This window comes from Chiroxiphia lanceolata, chromosome 1, assembly GCF_009829145.1.
Source record: "Chiroxiphia lanceolata isolate bChiLan1 chromosome 1, bChiLan1.pri, whole genome shotgun sequence".
Classification (NCBI taxonomy): Eukaryota; Metazoa; Chordata; class Aves; order Passeriformes; family Pipridae; genus Chiroxiphia; species Chiroxiphia lanceolata.
Window position 1 is genome coordinate 120,481,623 of NC_045637.1, and position 17,886 is coordinate 120,499,508.

The following is a 17,886-nucleotide window of genomic DNA, read 5'->3' on the forward strand; positions in this document are numbered from 1 at the left end:
TTTTTAATTTATATAGGAAAACCTGCATATAGCCAGTTTTGAGGGCTGCTGGATACAATACCTTTTGACATTCACTCCATGGGTCCTCTGCACCACTTTAGCTGAACAGCCTTCCTGGCTTTCAACTGCTCTGAGCCACCACCAGTGCAGCCAGGCTTTCTATATTTGCTATGGATTTCAGCTGAAGAATTTTCCTCTTTCTGTCAATGTCTATTCAAAATTGCTCTTAACTTCATTTGCAACCCACAGACTACTGCTGTGTCCTCCTTGTATCTTTTTGTTTCTATCATAAAGAGGTTTATGAAAACACAATTAAAGCATCAGCAATATTATAAGAATTTGAAAATATGGGCTCCATTAAGTCTTACATGTGCAAACATTTCCATTAATGAAAATAGTTTTCAGCACAATTCTGCTCATTTTCACTTAATTGCTAGCTAATAGGGTCTCTTGGTGTGTCACTGTGTGTGTTCTGAGGTTTCTTTCTAAGGGAAAGATAACATAATATTCTGAATTATCTCAGATAAGCTCTCACGACTTGGCAGTAAGAGACACCTCATAGCAGTGTCTGACTTTTGCAGTAGAGTGATTTGAACAAGTGCCATGAAAATTCCCATTTGCTCCCGTTATTTACCACCAATTTTATGGCTAATTTTAATGCCCTATTACAGCTCTCTGCTACTTCACCACAGTATAGACATTGTTCTTAGAAAGATGAGGGTAGAGAGAAAGAGGAAATATTCCGCTTGTAAAGGTCACTAAGTGAGCAGAATAAGGGAATTCATGGAAGACTCACTGCAATGATTAAATACTTATTATCCAGTCAGATATACTAGGCAAACATTTTACTAAGGCTGAATCTTAACAACCTTGCTCAAGCTTACCTAGTCATAAGCTTTTTAACCAGTGTTTTTAATATTGCTGTTGTTTAAACTATCCGCTTCTAATTGCAATGTTCTTAGCTTGAATCCCATGCTTCAGAAGAAACTTTGATGATAACTGAGTAAAGAGTAAATTGCAGCAGTTCAGTTTGGGAACTGTGCAATAAGCCTGTGTATTTGCAGCTAGTAATGTACGAGATGGCAACAGCATTACAAACCTGCTAGTGACCATTTCAATAGTTATGTTCTATGAAATGCCACTATGTACACTCTTGTTTTGATAAGTCTAGGTAATGGATATCCAGAGGGTCAAAAGAGTTCCAGACCCTCCGGATGGTTTGAGTGAAAAACCCTGAGCAGTACAGTCACCATTATTTTAGTCTCTTATAATTATTTAAGCAAAAAGAAAAAGGGATTTCTTTCTTCAGAGAAGTCTTCCTTTTGTAATCATATTTGCTTTCAGTCAAGAAACCATAATTTTTATGTTTTAAAGGCAGAGACAATAATTTTTACCGCTTCTGACACAACCTATTTAGAATTCAGAATGATGAGGAAGGCAATTAACTGACATTTTTCTACATAATAATATAAGTTAGGGCCCTAAGGCTTTGCCTACACTAGGGAAATTTAGATGAGTTTCTCAGTGTTGCTGACACTGGCTTGGCCAAGGCATTGTTAGGAGTGTGGAAGGTCTAATGCAGACAAATTTGCAGCCTCAAAAATTGCCATCAGCAATTAAGGCTTTCTTGGAACAGAATGGAAATAGCATTCACAGGTATGAATATTTCTACACAAATAATCCAAAAACTCATAGGTAAGATTCATTCCCTCTTTGAAGAAAATTTATAATGTGCCTGTTGTTTAACCAGATATAGTCCAGAGTGATGTCACCATCCTCTCTTAATTCTTTTACTTTGTTAAAGGCTCCATTTCTTCAAAAGATATTTTAACTTTGAATAATCTACTCTTGAAATATTTCTTAAAATTAAGAATTTTATCCTTTTGAATAAAATAAGGAAGTTGAAAGCTTGAGTTATTTTCTGAGAATATAATTTTTCATCAGCATTTCTGTAGAATACACCCTAAAAGATGCTTCATAATATGACTTTCTTACAACACAAATCTAATTCTTTGGTGCCTATCATCAAATTTGCTCAATATTTAAAAGCTACTCCTCCACTGGAACTGTGCTTTTAAATGGAACTTTTTCTACTTAAAAGATAAATCATTAAAACACTGCTGGAAGAAATATGGTTACAAATGAGAATATTGGCAGAAATCCAATGTTATTGGGAATGTAGGATTTTTGTATTAGTCCCACTACCAGTGGTGATTAATTAAAAGACATTAGATACCTGAAGCCAAAACAGTTAATTCAATATATTCCCATTGCAGGAACAACCTGCTTTTGCTAGACAAGATATTTATGCAAGCAAAAAAAAGGAAAATCATCATAGCAAAGCTAAAAGACACAAATATAAAAATGTAAAAGATATAAATGTTCATGTTTATTTACAGTCCCAGCTTTTAGTCTAGTGGTTTGCATATCAGGATTTCTGTCTCCACAGTATACTTAATCAAGAAATCCACACAAATTAGATGATAGAAGGGCAGAGATCTGAGGCTAAACCCCCTGTGACTATGGAGAGGTAATGGAAGAGCAAATGAATGCAGAGAATTGAAAAGATGGCAATGGAAAAGATGGAGGCATGATGAAAATGCCAAGTGGTGAGAGAAAAAAAACAACCTCCAACACTTGTTTATCTGTTGATGTACAGATTTTGTTTGCAGCAGATGCTTCAACTCCTCTGCAAACAGTGTAGAATTTAGCAACTGTGAATGAAAGGCATTGTCCCAAAGGCATGAAGGATTTCAAATTATTTGCAATTTTTAGATTTGTCTGAAGCAGTTTGAATACTAAATTAAACAAGTGAACACTCTCAACAAGGTCCAGTTCCTATGATATGCACATGGAGAGAGAAATCTTTCCTGTCAGTCACATATCCCACTGACACCTGCTCTCCAGATGTTGGATGAGCATCATGTTGCATACTAAATAACTACCGTATTTCTAATTAATATATTTTCACACACAACACAAAATTAGATTTTGAGATCTTTCTATGTAACTGACAAATTAAAGATTAATAAGACATCGTCTTCAGTGAAGCAAGCCTACACAGTCATCAGATCACACTGAAGTCAAGCTAGAATCAAGAAAACAACCCCAAAACACCCTTCTTACAGACTGAGACTGTGTGCTAAAAAAAAGCTAATAGGTGCCATAGGAAAATAGTGATGAATTTTCTCTCTAAAATAAATGAATTTTCTCTCTAAAATAATCTGTGATGCTCTATGAAACCACTATGTAGTTCTGCTTTCTAATAAACCAATAATATGAACTACAAGGAGCAATCTAGGTATCAGGACACCCCATCTGCCCCACTCCTCCAACTATATGCAAAAGTAAAGCACATCAGCAGTGTTTTAGTGGTTTTATGGCTCGAGTCAGAGAATCTGTGTTTCCAGCAATCAGTCTGTGAACACATACAGCTGAGCTACACAAAGATTCAAAGTCCAAGTAACAAGAACCAAAGATCACAGTTGTGGGAATTCATACTGCTTTATATACCTACCCCTAAATAAAGTGTCTGCATTTTCAGCTGTTTAACTAAATTAAAAACAAAATCAAAACAACTCAAAATAGAACTCTGCAGTCTATGAAGTGAGCCACTAAAAATGGTTCAGGACCAAACGTAGATCATGTGAAACAGATGGTTTTTACCTATTTTGTTATGTACTGCTTTGTCATTGATGTATTAATTTAATTAACATGATCTTAGCTTCTTTATGCAAATCTTTGGAAGTGACCTGAATAGGCACTAAATATGTATATGGTCTTTAAGCATCAGGCGAAAGGATAACTTCAGTTGTACGTAATATGTTCTTGAGTTCAAGGAAATAAGTTCAATACAGCACACCGGTAAAGAGTTCACAGCTGCACATTTAATCCACTTGTGCAGATAATCTTGTTCCTAGAACAAGAATACAATTGCTATTCCACTTCAACAGACTATTTTACCTTGATTTAAATTTTCACTCATGGAGGCAAACTAGAAAATGCTTTGAGTGAGCACAATGAATTTTGGATTAAACTTATTCAGCTTAACTTGTAGCCCCAAAAAGATGAGTTTAAATTGCAAACATGGTTTCCTAAGCATTCAGTGCTTACTAATCAGATTTTCTAAAAACAAGTTCTTCCTCAAAGTAGTTCCAATATGAAATAGATAAATAAAATATTAGATAAACCATTGTCTCGCACAAAGAGAGAAACTCCTCTAAGGCCATGCTGGAAATAAATAAATTTTTTATCTTAACTATTTTCAACTATGTCCTGTCCTTCAAAGAATACCAGCCACAGCGAACTGTCTTTTAGATTGCATGAGGATTTCAGAGAGCAAGGTCTTGATAAAACCCTTCAGCACATGTGCACTGAAGTCCCACAGGACTAGCACGTGCTCTATCTCCCCAAGCCTTGTCTTTGACAGGGAGAAAGAATGACATGAGTTCACCCACTCTGGTGTTTTACTTGCCCTTCTTAGCATCCTGTGTATATGTTTTGGGACCATCCCAAACTGACAGGGCTTGAAGACTTCCAGTCTGAGGCCAAGACCCTGCTCTCCCTGCCCTGAAGCTGGTAAATGGCACTTGAGAGAAAAATGCAATGGCCTTTTAGTTAAGGCACTGGGTGGACTCAGGAAAACTGTACTCAATTCCTGGCTTTGCAATGGATTTTCTTCACAAACCGAGGCAAGTACCTGTGCCTTGATACAAAACCTCCTGCCCCACACAAAAGTGTTTTGAGACAGTACCTTAATATTTGACAGATGCCAGGACTCTGCTTTCATGGGTACACAGTGTGGGAAGCAGGACAGAGCTCAGGATGATGTTTGGGAGTACAACTACATATCAGGCCATGAGCCGCAGTTTCTGTCTTCTTGCACATCATCTTTTATACCTTATGCAATCACTTCATGCATTTAGTATTTCTGTTACTAGTATTACGTGTCTATTTGCACAAAATTCGTCCCTGACATTATAGAAGGTAAGGCTATCACAGTCTTATTGATTGAGCAGAGACATCTACATATGTGTTCCATTACTATTTTGCCATGCAGGTTGAGGAACGGACATATTAAAGTAAGTAGAATGGAAGAAATACAGAAGAAGAAAATAGGGGGACAAGATAACTCAGCCAAACCTGCAGCCCTGGAGACTTCTAAATATCCTATAACCTTTAAAGTTTCTGTGACAGAACAGAGCTCTCTGGGTATCACTTCAGTATTTTAACTTGAACATAATACTTGGCATTCAACAAACTGAAGCTACATGTATCATGGTGAAACATATCACACAGATGTTATTATGCAGATTCAGGAAGAAAAATACACCTTCATTTAGACAAGGAAACGTAAAACTTCAGGTAGTATACAGAAAAGCACATTAACCAATGATTAATAAGCATTTGTCTAATGAAGGTGCTTCTAGTCGTAGAATGAGGCTGCCATGCCTAATTAGCAGATATTAATCTGCTTTAATTAATCCACCTTAAGAAAAATGATTATATAAAACAATGGCACAGAAAAATTAAAGCAAATATTACCCACAGACTGCACAAAAGATTTTTTAGTAGTCATATGCTGCTGACAATTCATCAGATATAACTCGGTAGAGGAAAAAAACTGACCTCCCGAGGACAGATGATTCTCTTGGGACGTGGTGCCTCTTGTTGCAATTGATACACTGTCAAACACAAAAATGTACAGATCATTAGAAGATGGCAACATACACAAACTTTTATTCAGATGAGCCTTTTTAGCCGGGGGCTGCAGAGAAAAATGCAAATGTAAAGAATATGACAGCAACATGAGGTATTTCAGTGTGTCTAAGTAATTTATATGAAAATTGATTGTTGACCTGCAAACTAACTAAAGCGACCAATGCTTTAACTTTTAGAAGTATTATCTCCTTTTGTATTGTTTTTTACATTTTTATACTAGGGAAGACTAGCGAGAAACAGATACCAATTATTAGATGTATCTCAGGATAAAATCCCACTTTTGCATATACTGTGTTGCAACAACCCAAGAACAGATTGCTTACCAGTAGCACCAGCAGTTTTTTGGATAGGCCTAGAAAAAGTTCAGTACCTTTGAAAGAGCTCATCACAGTCTCATAATTTATTTCAAGATTTGCTGGCAATTACTGAAGAGCAAGCAAACATTCCTTTCAGAGCCATTATGTCCTATTCAAATGGCCCTGAATCAATTTTGCAAATCTTCTGAGGGCTGGAGCAGAGAGACCTGAGGCTAGAGGTAGTTGCTGCCTGGCCCCAGCGTCTTCACTGCATGTATTTAATGAGATCCTCTCCCTCCCTTCCACTCCAGAGTCGTGAGAAGAAGCTGACATGCAATGACAGTAATCAATTCCAGCACAGACAGACTGTCTCTCTGTAACTCCAGTAAAAATCCCAGAGGTTTGGATTCCCTCCCTTGAGAAAGGCCTTCTGTATGCTGACCTTCTTGTATTTGGAAAGATCATGTTGTGTCTATGAATTTTTTTAAAAGACTGAGTTTCTAGGATGATTTTCTTCATAATAGTAGTGAAGCTCAGAATTATGCCCTGAAAGGTGGTAGATTATGGGAGGAATAGAAATGCCTGTGGGTTTGATAAACACAGAAGCCCTGTTGCAGAAAGTGAATGGAAAGAGTAGGTGTTAGCCCTCAGCACTTTTTTGCACCTTGTGCACCTTCTCTTTAAATGGGGCTAGAAGTGATGAAATCTGGAAAGTGGGGAAGTCTTTCAGCCTACACCCAAGTTTGTCACACAGGGGATGGGAAAGCTTTGAGGGCTTCTCCCTTCTACTCATGTCAAAGTGCAAAAACCCACAACCTCTTCTTTTCCCAGCCTAAGCTTTATCCCTGGTTCCTTAGAGGGGCACAGAGAGTTCATGATTTCTTATATTCTCTATCAATTTTAATGCATATGGATGTGATCTAGCTCTGAGTTTGTACTCAGGCTTTGGATACACCCTGCATCATTCAGCACTGTCAGATCTTCCACTACTTTTGCACAAGATAACTTCTGGTCTTTCTTACCTCTTGCAGTTATGTAACTAAGATTTAAGGACTTACTTCTACTCTTTTGTGACCAAATGATTTGTGTATCCAAATGAACTGACAAAGAAAGCATGAAAATTTTGTTCAAAAATCACAGATAATGTTTTAAAACTCTGATTATTCTGGAGCCCAATTTTAGAGTTAATTTCTGAATGTCTGAAATCAGCATAACCACTGATTCAGCAAGCTAGGGGTGCTTAATACTAAAGATAGTAAAAAAATAAGAATTTTTTTCTTTCCCACATACATTTTCAATGGAGAGAAAGAACTCTAAGGATTCAAAACATTGCAAGAATATGATTGCTTCTCATTTAATCATCCCAATTAATTCATTTAAATTTTAACTGAAAAATAATACTTCATAAAAATCCTATTTTCAATAATTTAATCTGTTAAACATTAACTGATACAGCATATTAAGCTCGTGGCTGTTTCTAAGAAAATTTGTTAGCAGTGGTGCAAAACAAGTTGGTCTGAAGATCACATAGGAAGCCCATCTTGTGATGTGCTGCATTTATAAGAAACGAAAAAAGCAAAGAGGTCTCTCAAATAACCAAAAGAATCTCTGAGGCTGATAACTCTGGAGAAGCAATGGTGGGGGAGAAGAGTTGGCATTTTACAAAACAAAGGAAGGAATGATTAACAGGAAAGAGCAGGTACATGAAAGACTTGAAAGCAAACACAAAAAACTGGATGATGATTGGATGTAGTGGGATGAATCAGTGCAGGGATTCATGACGAATGCAAGGAAGACAAATCCTCTTAACAACTGTATTTTGAATAGATTGGAAAAGGTTGCTGTCATTCTCAGAGAGACATGGGTAATTAATCTGCACAATAATATGAACTGAGAAATATATCTGATTTAGAAATACATCAGAAGAAAATGTGGTAAGATTATTACTATACAAATAAATAATAATAAATTATATGCTAAGTGTGCAGGATGAGAAAATGGCCCAAGCACGACTGAGGTTGTGAATGGTGGTAATCACAGAAAATGTCATGAATGGGAAATGGTTTCCTGTGAAACATAAAGAATTCAGATTTGGCCATATTAGCTTTAAATTGGTAGGCATTAAGCTGACAGAAAGTCAAGCCAGTGGAACAACAAGAGGAGAGAGATAGAGAACCATCAGATGGAGGGAGAGAAGACAGATCAGGAACAGAGAAAAGAACTGAGAACCACCAGTGGTATCGTGGTAAGGGACACGAAGCAGTTCAGTGGGAGACAAACAACAGAGAAGAGACAGACAGACACACAGCTGCCAAGGATGCCCAAAAAAGACACACAGCAATGTAAGGGTGAAGAAGGTAAAAAAAGTGGAAAACAAGGAAAGGCAGTATCTCACAGACTAAAGTATTAGGGAGCAAAGCCAGTGTGACCCTACCAAAAGCTGTGTTCACTTTTAGAAAGGGTCTCTCCTGTTTCTGCTTCAAATGATTGGTATGTGAAAGCCTGCTAATGGGCTTTGAATACAAGTGCAATATTATGGCTAAGGTGACTTGAGAAAAATGTGCCCTACAGCTAAGTTCCAATGAGCACAGGCACCTCATTAAGTGACCTCATTTTCAGAAGTGCTGAACATCCTGCAGCTCTGCCCGATTTCATTATACACTTTTTCCAAAGTGCTGGGCACTCACACTGTAGCTGACATTGCTGAGACCCCAGCACAGTCCAGGGAAAGGTCAGATTCAGAAGGTACATGGCTATCTACTTGCTCAAATGACAAACAAGCCTTGCCTTTCTGCCTCATTTTCCCAACTCCACCTCTGAAAATCTCAAAACAGAAACCAATGTATAAGAATATGGTTAACTGAAATAATAGAAAAACACACTAATTTAATACAATGGTAAGCAGTGATTAACATCTGACCCAGTCTATTTCCAGCATTTAGAACTGACAGGTAGGTTACAGACAAACCCGCTGTGATCATAAAAAAGATGACACTTGAACATAATGATGCATTATTATCTTAGCCCTGAGAAAATGAATCTTATAAAAAATCAATGTCATGCAAAAAGAAAATGTATTATTACTGCTCAGAGAAGAGCATCAGACTGGGAGTGGCTTTTTGTTCAGCATCAGATGCAAATGAAATGTACAGTAATAATACACACTAAATATTAGACAAAAATGCAGCACTGCTACAGAAAAATGCTGTAGCTTTTAATTGGCTCTTGAACATCTTTATCAGTTTCAGACTTCAGAGAGTTTGCCTGCATTCATAGTATCATAATCACGTCCGAACTTACAGTGTTAACAAAACTCTAATTTATTATTGAATTTTTACAGGAACATTTCTTTGAGATGTAAAGTAGCTGGTTAGAATATATCCTTCTCTCTTTTGTTCCTGCTACAGCGTGAGTTGTCTCAGGGGATGAATAAGGGAAATTCTACAATATGTTTTAGGAAGAACTGTCTAATTCGAAAATCCAATCTGTCTAAGAAACAAAGGGCTGACATGCAAAAAATAACACTTACTCCTCTTCTGCCAGGAAAGAAGGGCTATCAGCAATTTCTTCATATTTTTTTTTTCATTCTGCAGTGTGTCAGGACCTCGAGCTTTCTCCTTTAACTCACCTATGATGAGTGTTCAGTGATGCTCCAGCAGAGAGGAAAAATTCCTATCATCGGTTTTATAAAGCATCAAGGAAACATACTGCCTTCTTCTGAGAATGTTTCGCAGAGTTCCTTAGTTTTACCTCCTCGGCCTCATCTCAGTCAGGCATTTATCCATGTGCCGAGCTTGAACAATATGAGCTGTCCTATTTCTGCAGGATTACTCACATGCTTAATTAGGAACCTAAGTGCTTGGCTGAAACAAAGACTTAATTTCTAACAAAAATGAGTCTCGGACACTGTGCTTATTATTTGATGAAGGGCAGAAGGCACAGAAACTTCGTGAGGAGCTGAAGCATCACATCAGCTGATGCTCTGGGCTTTGCCACACTGCTTCACACCAGCATACTGATCTTAAATAATGCAAATAGACATTGAAGTGGCATTGACACATGACTGACTTAGCACATGCCAATCTCAACAGTGGTAAAAGGAGAAAAAGAGTGGTTTTATGTCTCTTCAAAATTCAAGCACATACGTGCTGTAGCTGGAAACCAGTGACTACCCTGTTTCAACGGCCAAACAAATTGCCTACTCATCCCATGAAGCAGGTAAGATCATTGTCTCTGCTCTAAGAGGACAGTGCAGCACTGGAGCATGTTACCCACAAAGATGGCAGAGGCTCAATCCCTGAAGGTTTTCAGGACTGTTATGTAAAGTCGTGGCTGTTCTGCTCTAGACCTGACAACAGTCATACTCTGAGTGGGAAGCTGGATTAACTCATTCCAGAAGCCCTTCCAACCCACATTCTATGATTCTTATCTTCCTTTCTTTACTAACTCAATGATAGTAAAAAGGCAAAATGCTATTTTGTATAATACGCCTAACACACAGCAGACTACACAAAGAAATCAGTTATCTGATATTTATTTGTTGATTTGCTACTCAGGTATAAATGCAATCAAACCCACTGCCTAGACCCTGCTGGCTGCTAGAAACTTTCTAGATCTCTTTTCCCAAGTCCCTTCCTGGTATTACAAAATTATTCTTGTCATTTCTTTTATTTTTTGGGTCCGAGGGCTATCAGAAAAAGTCTGAAAAACTTTGTAACTTGTGAAATTTATGTGAAATTCTAACAATTCTTCATAAGCAGATGAGGATCTTCTGATTAGAAGGGTTCATCTTTTCTGAATACAAACTTGTGCATTATGACAAAACAGTAAGGCTTCAATTCTGAAAACTGTTCCACTTTGATTAGCATTTGTCCATGGACATGTGCAATACTGTTTATGTGAATACTTGGCATAAACAGGAAAATCTGCCTTTGTTGATAATCTAGAAGGACTGAACCCTTGATCATGATGTCAATAAGAGGCAACATAGTGCACCTAAATTTATGCAGGGCTTAAAACAGAAATCAAAACTGTATGCAAAGTATCTTACTATATGTTAGCAAACTTTAAAAGCTACTTGCTAAAATAGACCAAAACTAATTGTTAAATCGGCAGTAAACACAGAGTACTAAGCATGAAATTCATACACTAAGTTAAAATTGTGATGAGACAGGACAATGGATTGAATCACAAACGAACACTATTGCTAGACATAACCTCTAAAATTAATTTACCAGATTAGGATTTTTCTAGCTGAGTAAAGAAGCATACATTACCTAACATTGAAAAGAAAAATGTCTATCTGTAGCTAAGCAGTCTCAGCAGTAAATTTTTGTAACCTTAAACTATTTTCTGCATTTTGGAGCTGTGTAACTTCTTCCAAAGTCATTCATGCATGGAGTTCAGATGCTGAGGCCATGACTTTGTCATTACCACAATATTGGCATACTTCATGTAGCAGAAGAGGAAATATATTCATAGACCATGAATTAATTTTTTTTTCTTTTTCTTTTTTTTTTTTTTAATTTAAAAAAAATGTTTTCTTGGACTATTTGTAAGCTATCACGTAAAAGCAACCAAACTTTTCACTGCATGCAGCGATCTGTCTGCTGCACCATTAGGCCAACTAAGAGCAGGTAAGTAAAGGTATATGCTTGTTTCCTGACTTCTTAACGGAAACTTCCTGCTAACAAGGAAACATCTGTCATTTCAAATACTGGTCTTGTCAATGGGAGCTTTTTCACTGATTTTGAGTAAGCCAGGTTCCTCTTTTTAAAAAAAAATCACTCAACTGTCTGCTTCTTTCTAAGTACTCAGCAAAGTACGCATGAATGGTCTAACTCAGATACACTCTTGCTGACTTTTTAGAAGGTTTCTGTTACACATTCAAAACATTACAATAGCAACAACAAAGTCTCCAGAAAACAGTGTTCTAAAAAGCAATTTTTGTAATTTAATGGCATATTCAAATTTTGGTTGAAAAACTCTTGAGTCCATTCTGGGGCAGAATGTCATTCTCGGGTAAAACAGAGGTGATGTCTTTGAAGTCAGCAAGGTAGTTTAATGTGCATATTAGTGAAGTTAGCAAGTTTATTCCAGTCTTTAAAATTATACATGTACATGCATGTAACTACTGTTATCCTTGTCTTTCTGTACTTCCATTTTGGTAATGGCACTGTACTGAATTTGGAGTTGCCACAATAAAAGAGACACTTAAGACAGTTCTGTATCTGAAAACAAAAAAATAAAACAAGCCTCTATACCCAAAGCTACACTTTTTATTAAAGTTCCAGTAAGGGTTTAAAATACAAAGATCAAATTTAAAGGCCATCTTTAACAAGGGATTCAAAAGCCAATATTTTTTCTTAGATCTGTGCTACTCTATTAGAAAATACATTTGGAACAAAGCAAGGGAGCATAAAATATGCACTTCTGCACTGCACACTATGCAAATGATTTTTCTAAAGGCAGACAGGAAGGTTCAAAGAACTGATAGTGCTGTCTCCAACTTCTAAACCACCACTTTAAAAATCAGCTTCTATTGCTAAGGATCAAAAAATATTATTATCTTAAAGTGATTTGGTGACCCATATAAAAAGACAAGTATACTCAAGCCTGACCTTTAGTAAACACATGAAGCATTAACCTCTACCTCTGAAATCCTTCCTGAAAATCTCAGCAGAGAAACCATGAAACCCAGGATTTCCACATTTGTAAGGCAACCCAGGGAGTCTGGCACACATAACCCTGCTGCCCTTGCTTCATGGAAATACAAAAAGATTCAGGTTTAGCTGCTGTCCCATACATTAATTTCTACAAGCACCTAGTACATTTTTGTCTTCCTTCTAAATAAAGACAGGGAAAAGACTTAACAGTGACTGACACCTCAGTAAGGTACTAAGATTATTCAAGTTTCTTGTATACTTACAGTATGATTTCCATATTGGAGGCTGGTATTCTTCAGCATCTAAAATAGAAACAAAAAGGAGGAAAGAAATCAGTCAATTGGCCACTGAGTCAAACTGTCAGCATGTATTTTTCTGCTGAGAGACCTCTACTTGTCAGCAAAATTCACATTTCTTTCCCCAGAGAGATGCTGGCCTATTTACAGTACAGTTTCGTATGTGAGAGAAGAATATAAATTTCAAACACTTGTGAATCCAATGTGCTTTTCCAACTTACTCAAATGTAACAGAAATTAATGTTTACTAATTTGCATATAGTTTCCTGACTCACCAGTATTTTTAAAATAATTAACTAGACTGGTAACGAATTAATTTCCTTTATTTGGGATGATAAACAGAGAAATCACTACTGGTTTTCAATCAGCCTTCTAACTCCACTAGTAAGATTTGAGAATGAGTATCAATGAACAACATACATCTGAGCTAAAAAGACACCCAGCTCAGGCTGCACTACGATGCACAGATCTGATGGTTTCAATGAGATTCAATTACACTTCTTGAACCCACTGGAATATGCAATTGCCATATTTTCCAGAAATGGCATCAAGAAAAATAATGAGAAAATATAGAAAAAGGAAAGACTGCAAACCCTGTAATTACAAGCAGACAATTATTGCCATTATTGACTGAAGGGGCATGAAGAGTTGGTATCTTCTGTTAGCGCTCACTCCACAAGCAAGTTTACAGCTGGATTGTATGGTCCCACTCCACAGGGGGGCTTCCAGCTCTCTGCAAAAAAGCCATTTGCTGCAACCTCCAAAAATCACAACAGAGGCCAAGCTTGAGTGGTAAGAGTTAAGTTACCATACACCAGCACAGAGGGTGGGGCACCAGGTACTACTTTGGCTCTGAACTGTCTTCTACCCAAACACTTTGGAGTCATTTACCGAGGGTATGTCATTAACCTCCTAATACTGTGCAAGCTAATTGGGGTGTTTGTTATTTACTGAACTTCTCCTTAAGTTATGCTAATATAATTCAATTATAGTTGCATAGCTCATGCTCCTTGTCTATTTACATACATACAACGACTTTAAATATAACCCTGCAAAAAGTTTGTTTACTAGGAATGTTAATCATTAACTACCATCTGCCATTTTTAACTCTATTGTTTTAAAAGAGGATAAATCTAGCAATGATCACAGTTACTCCCTGGAATAATACTCTGCAGCAATTTGTAGATATATCGATTGGAAAACCCATTCAGTCTCAGTTTCAATTATATCCACCTCACAACTTTGGCAAAATTCAAAACGCTCCCCGACTGACAGAGTTATACTCTGCTGTGGCAATCCAAGAGTAATTAGGTTGCAAGTTCATTACGCAGAATACGTATTTTAAATTATATGAAGCTATTCATGAGACCACTGAAATTTATTCATACAAGAGCTGAGTAATTTTTTCTCTTCTTACATTATAATAGCAATATATTACTCTTTTTTTTCCCTATACATCTGTTGCTTCACATATAGTTTACCATAACACCATAATATTGTGTATTAAGTTCCTCTGTCATAATTCTGCACCACTGCAAGAGAATTTCTGAATTTCCTTCTTCACTTATTATATTTTTCCAATAGAAAAAACATTGAGATAATGCAAATATCTTATTATCTATACTTGTGACTTCAGATAAGGAAATAACAGAGGGAGAAACAATGAGAAACCAGTGAATATCAGTTGTTGCTTTAGTCTTCCAAATTAATTAGAAAGTGCACAGTAAATTCAACAGTGAAAGCTGATCTACAAGTGGCTGTAAAGTGCTTTGTTAGCTTGAGACAGACTGATGGTGAGGAAACACTGCAGCCTAGGTGGAGAGCAATCATCCAGGAGATAAGTCATAAAACAAGACTCCCAATGATTGCATTTGATTTGTCATGGTTATGAATCTGTCAGCCCAGGAAGAGTGGAAAGAACCATTCTTCAGTAGGTAAAATAATTCTTAAGGATAGTACACTCGGAGAAAAACCACAAGTCACTGGCTCCACATTCACCCTTACAAAGTACTGCAACACCCTCTGTGATCCCTTCAGCTGAAAGCACGTCTGTCCCTAAATCACAGGGATGCCATAGAGGTGATAGTATTAACAGAGTTTATTGTCAAGCTATCATGCATTTGATGGCAACCATTTGTAGGGAAATAAAAAACAATTAGTTTAAATACATCCTGGAGACAAGGGCCACAGTTGAGGATCAGGGAGAGGTTTAATGGAACTCAGAAGGAAACCTCTTGTACCCTTTGTGGAAGGAGGATGCGGGGCCCCCGTTTAGACACTCTCATCCTTGCATGATAAAGTCTTAGCACTCTCATCCTGGTTGACTAGATTAGACTGAACTTCAACCCTTCTTAAGTCAGAGGTCAAATGAGGCAACTCCTGCCTGAGCAAACTTGATTACTACTATTTGCCCTTTTTGAAAATTCTGTTCTGCTATTTTTTATTAGTCCTTCTTATTACACAGAGCTCATGCTCCTTGTCTATCACTAGACTTAATACAGCAGTTCTGGTTCACAGAAGTTGTCAATACTAGTTTGGGTGGTCAGTTGACACCTCAACTCACACACCTTCTGCATTCAGTTCTGTACATGGTAATGGTCTTAGCAAGGACAACGCACCTCGGTTTTGAGCCACACAAATGACAAATGCCCTGCGTTGATCTCTCATTAAATGATATTCCTAATATGAACTTTGATCATAATGCCTATCAGAACTGGGACTAGCAGCACTGGAAAAAGGATTCACTGAGACACTCTCATATGATAAGACAGGGTCTCTTCTATTGCTGTTTTCTTGAAAGTTTTGTATTTTCAACAGTGACTTCTTGTTTAGATTCAGAAACTGTGCCAGATAAGGTTGAAAGCAGTTGTCACAGGAGAAACTCAGATCACAAAATGAGAATCAGTTCTGAAAAACTCAACAAAATGTCCCAGGGTCAGCTATGATACACCTTTCTGAGTCCCACTGTAAAAGAGAGATTTACTGTAAAAGAATTATAGAATGTCCAGATTAGGTATTTTTTAAAATTATTTTGAGTCTTATCAAAACTGTATCATAAATGACCTTGGCAAAACCAGAAAACCTGAGTACTCACTGGAAAGACTAGGAACTGGAAATAAAGCATGAGAGACTTCCTCAAATAATATTACAGGCAATACTGTTAATTAAAAACTTTGAAACATACCAGTTGAGAAAGTTAATATTTATTAGACCTAAAAAAGTACTAAAAGTTAGTTGTATGCTAAACAGAAAGGGAAAAGGAATGCTGAATGCTGACTCTTGAGGAATATTACAGCTACCAGAAGGTTTCTCATAATGCATAATTGATATGAAAAGATACTGGAGAAAATTGTCAAACCAAAAATGATACTGTAGAATTGGAAAATAAGGAAAAACAGGTTAGTTCTTCACTTTATTTCCTTTACTCTTCACAGAGTAGAGAGGATGAAAAGGATCTTAGGAATAAAATACTTTTATAAAGCTGATAGAGCCCTTGAAGCTGAGTAAATGTAGAAAGACTACAGTAAAGGGACTACTGAAAAGTTGGCAAAGCTTTAAGCAGACAGATAAAAAGTAAAACTGCATAAGATTTTTTTTTCAAAGAAACATGAAGACAGAATACAGTGTTACTGCCAATAATGGGCAGTACAGGGTTAATACATTACTCAGAGCCATTCTTAAGCAATTTCTGGGAAATGGGCTTACAGTAATTATATAGTAAGTAAAGTTATCCATGGACTTCAGCCCTTGTTCTTCACTGAGCCTGGCTCTGTACCAAAGTGACACCTTTCTGGATGTAGCTGTAAAAGACACTGGAATGACTGAGTTGCTTTTTACTGCTTCCTTGTACTTTCTGAAGATGATGATGTAGTACTGACACGTGTGGTTTTGTGCTACCAGCACTGGGACCGACTCAGCTAAAGCAGGTCCAATAAGAAACTGACTTAAGTTCAAACTGATTCTTCTGATTACCAACACTGGGAATTGCACTAGAAACAGGAAACTCTGCTTTACAGGAAAGACCACAAATTATGTCACCGAATCAAGTATTTCTGAGTGGCATTTCTAGTCATAAATAGAACAGTAACAAATATCCATAGTGCAGCTATATGCCGTGTCCAGTTCTAGATATGCTAAAAAGTACTAATGAATCCTATGACAGTAAAGAGTTATGCAGACAAGCAGCAGGACAGTTACCAAATGGGAACTGTCATCATTTGCTAATTTCTTTATAGTCACTATGAAAAAGGAGTAAAGATTTTCTTTTTTTGCCTTTTCCTTCCTAAAGGATTATAAAAAACCATTTTGCAGTTCACCTTGGAAGAACTTTCTCAGACTAGATTTTCTGCCACCATTGTCTGAATTTTGGACTTCCTTTCCAGTAACAACTAATTTTAAAACTATGACCTGCATGTGCAAGGAAAGACCCTTGTGTGTGAAGAAGAGCCAATCTGGAAGCCACTGGCTTACTGGCAGTGTGCAGATAAATGATTCACCAGATAAACAACTCTAGTTACTAATTTTTTTAATCTTCTTTGTTATTTTAGGACCAAGACTAATAGTTATTAGTATTTTAATGCCCTTTGTATATTTCCCATAAAGAGTTTTTTCACATGTTTACCACGTACACTTTCATATTTATTGCTTTGTTTCCAAAACGTTGTTAGCATATATTATTAAATACATTTTTCTTCTTTTTGTATAGATAATTATATATAGACCAATAACATAAACCTGTTGAGTAAAAGGCTCTGTGAAAGATAAACAGTGTTTGTGCTCTTCCTGCACATATATTTTTTTAATGTTTTTCTTCCTACAGACAGAATTATATTATTCAGTTGACTATAATACAGATGGCCATTACAGAATCACAGAATGTTTCAGGTTGAAAGGTACCTGTGGAGGTCA

The 17,886-nt window shown here is 36.9% G+C and overlaps 1 protein-coding gene across 1 annotated transcript in view; it reads right to left on the reverse strand.

Annotated features, from left to right (window-relative positions):
- Positions 1 to 17,886, reverse strand: part of CHN2 (chimerin 2) — a 162,274-nt gene that overhangs the window by 81,605 nt on the left and 62,783 nt on the right. The window contains exons 2-3 of the mRNA XM_032695241.1: positions 12,946 to 12,984; positions 5,629 to 5,684 (exon numbers count right to left, since the gene is read on the reverse strand). Of these exons, the coding sequence (XP_032551132.1) occupies positions 5,629 to 5,684; positions 12,946 to 12,984 (95 nt within the window). The remainder of the gene's footprint in view (positions 1 to 5,628; positions 5,685 to 12,945; positions 12,985 to 17,886) is intronic.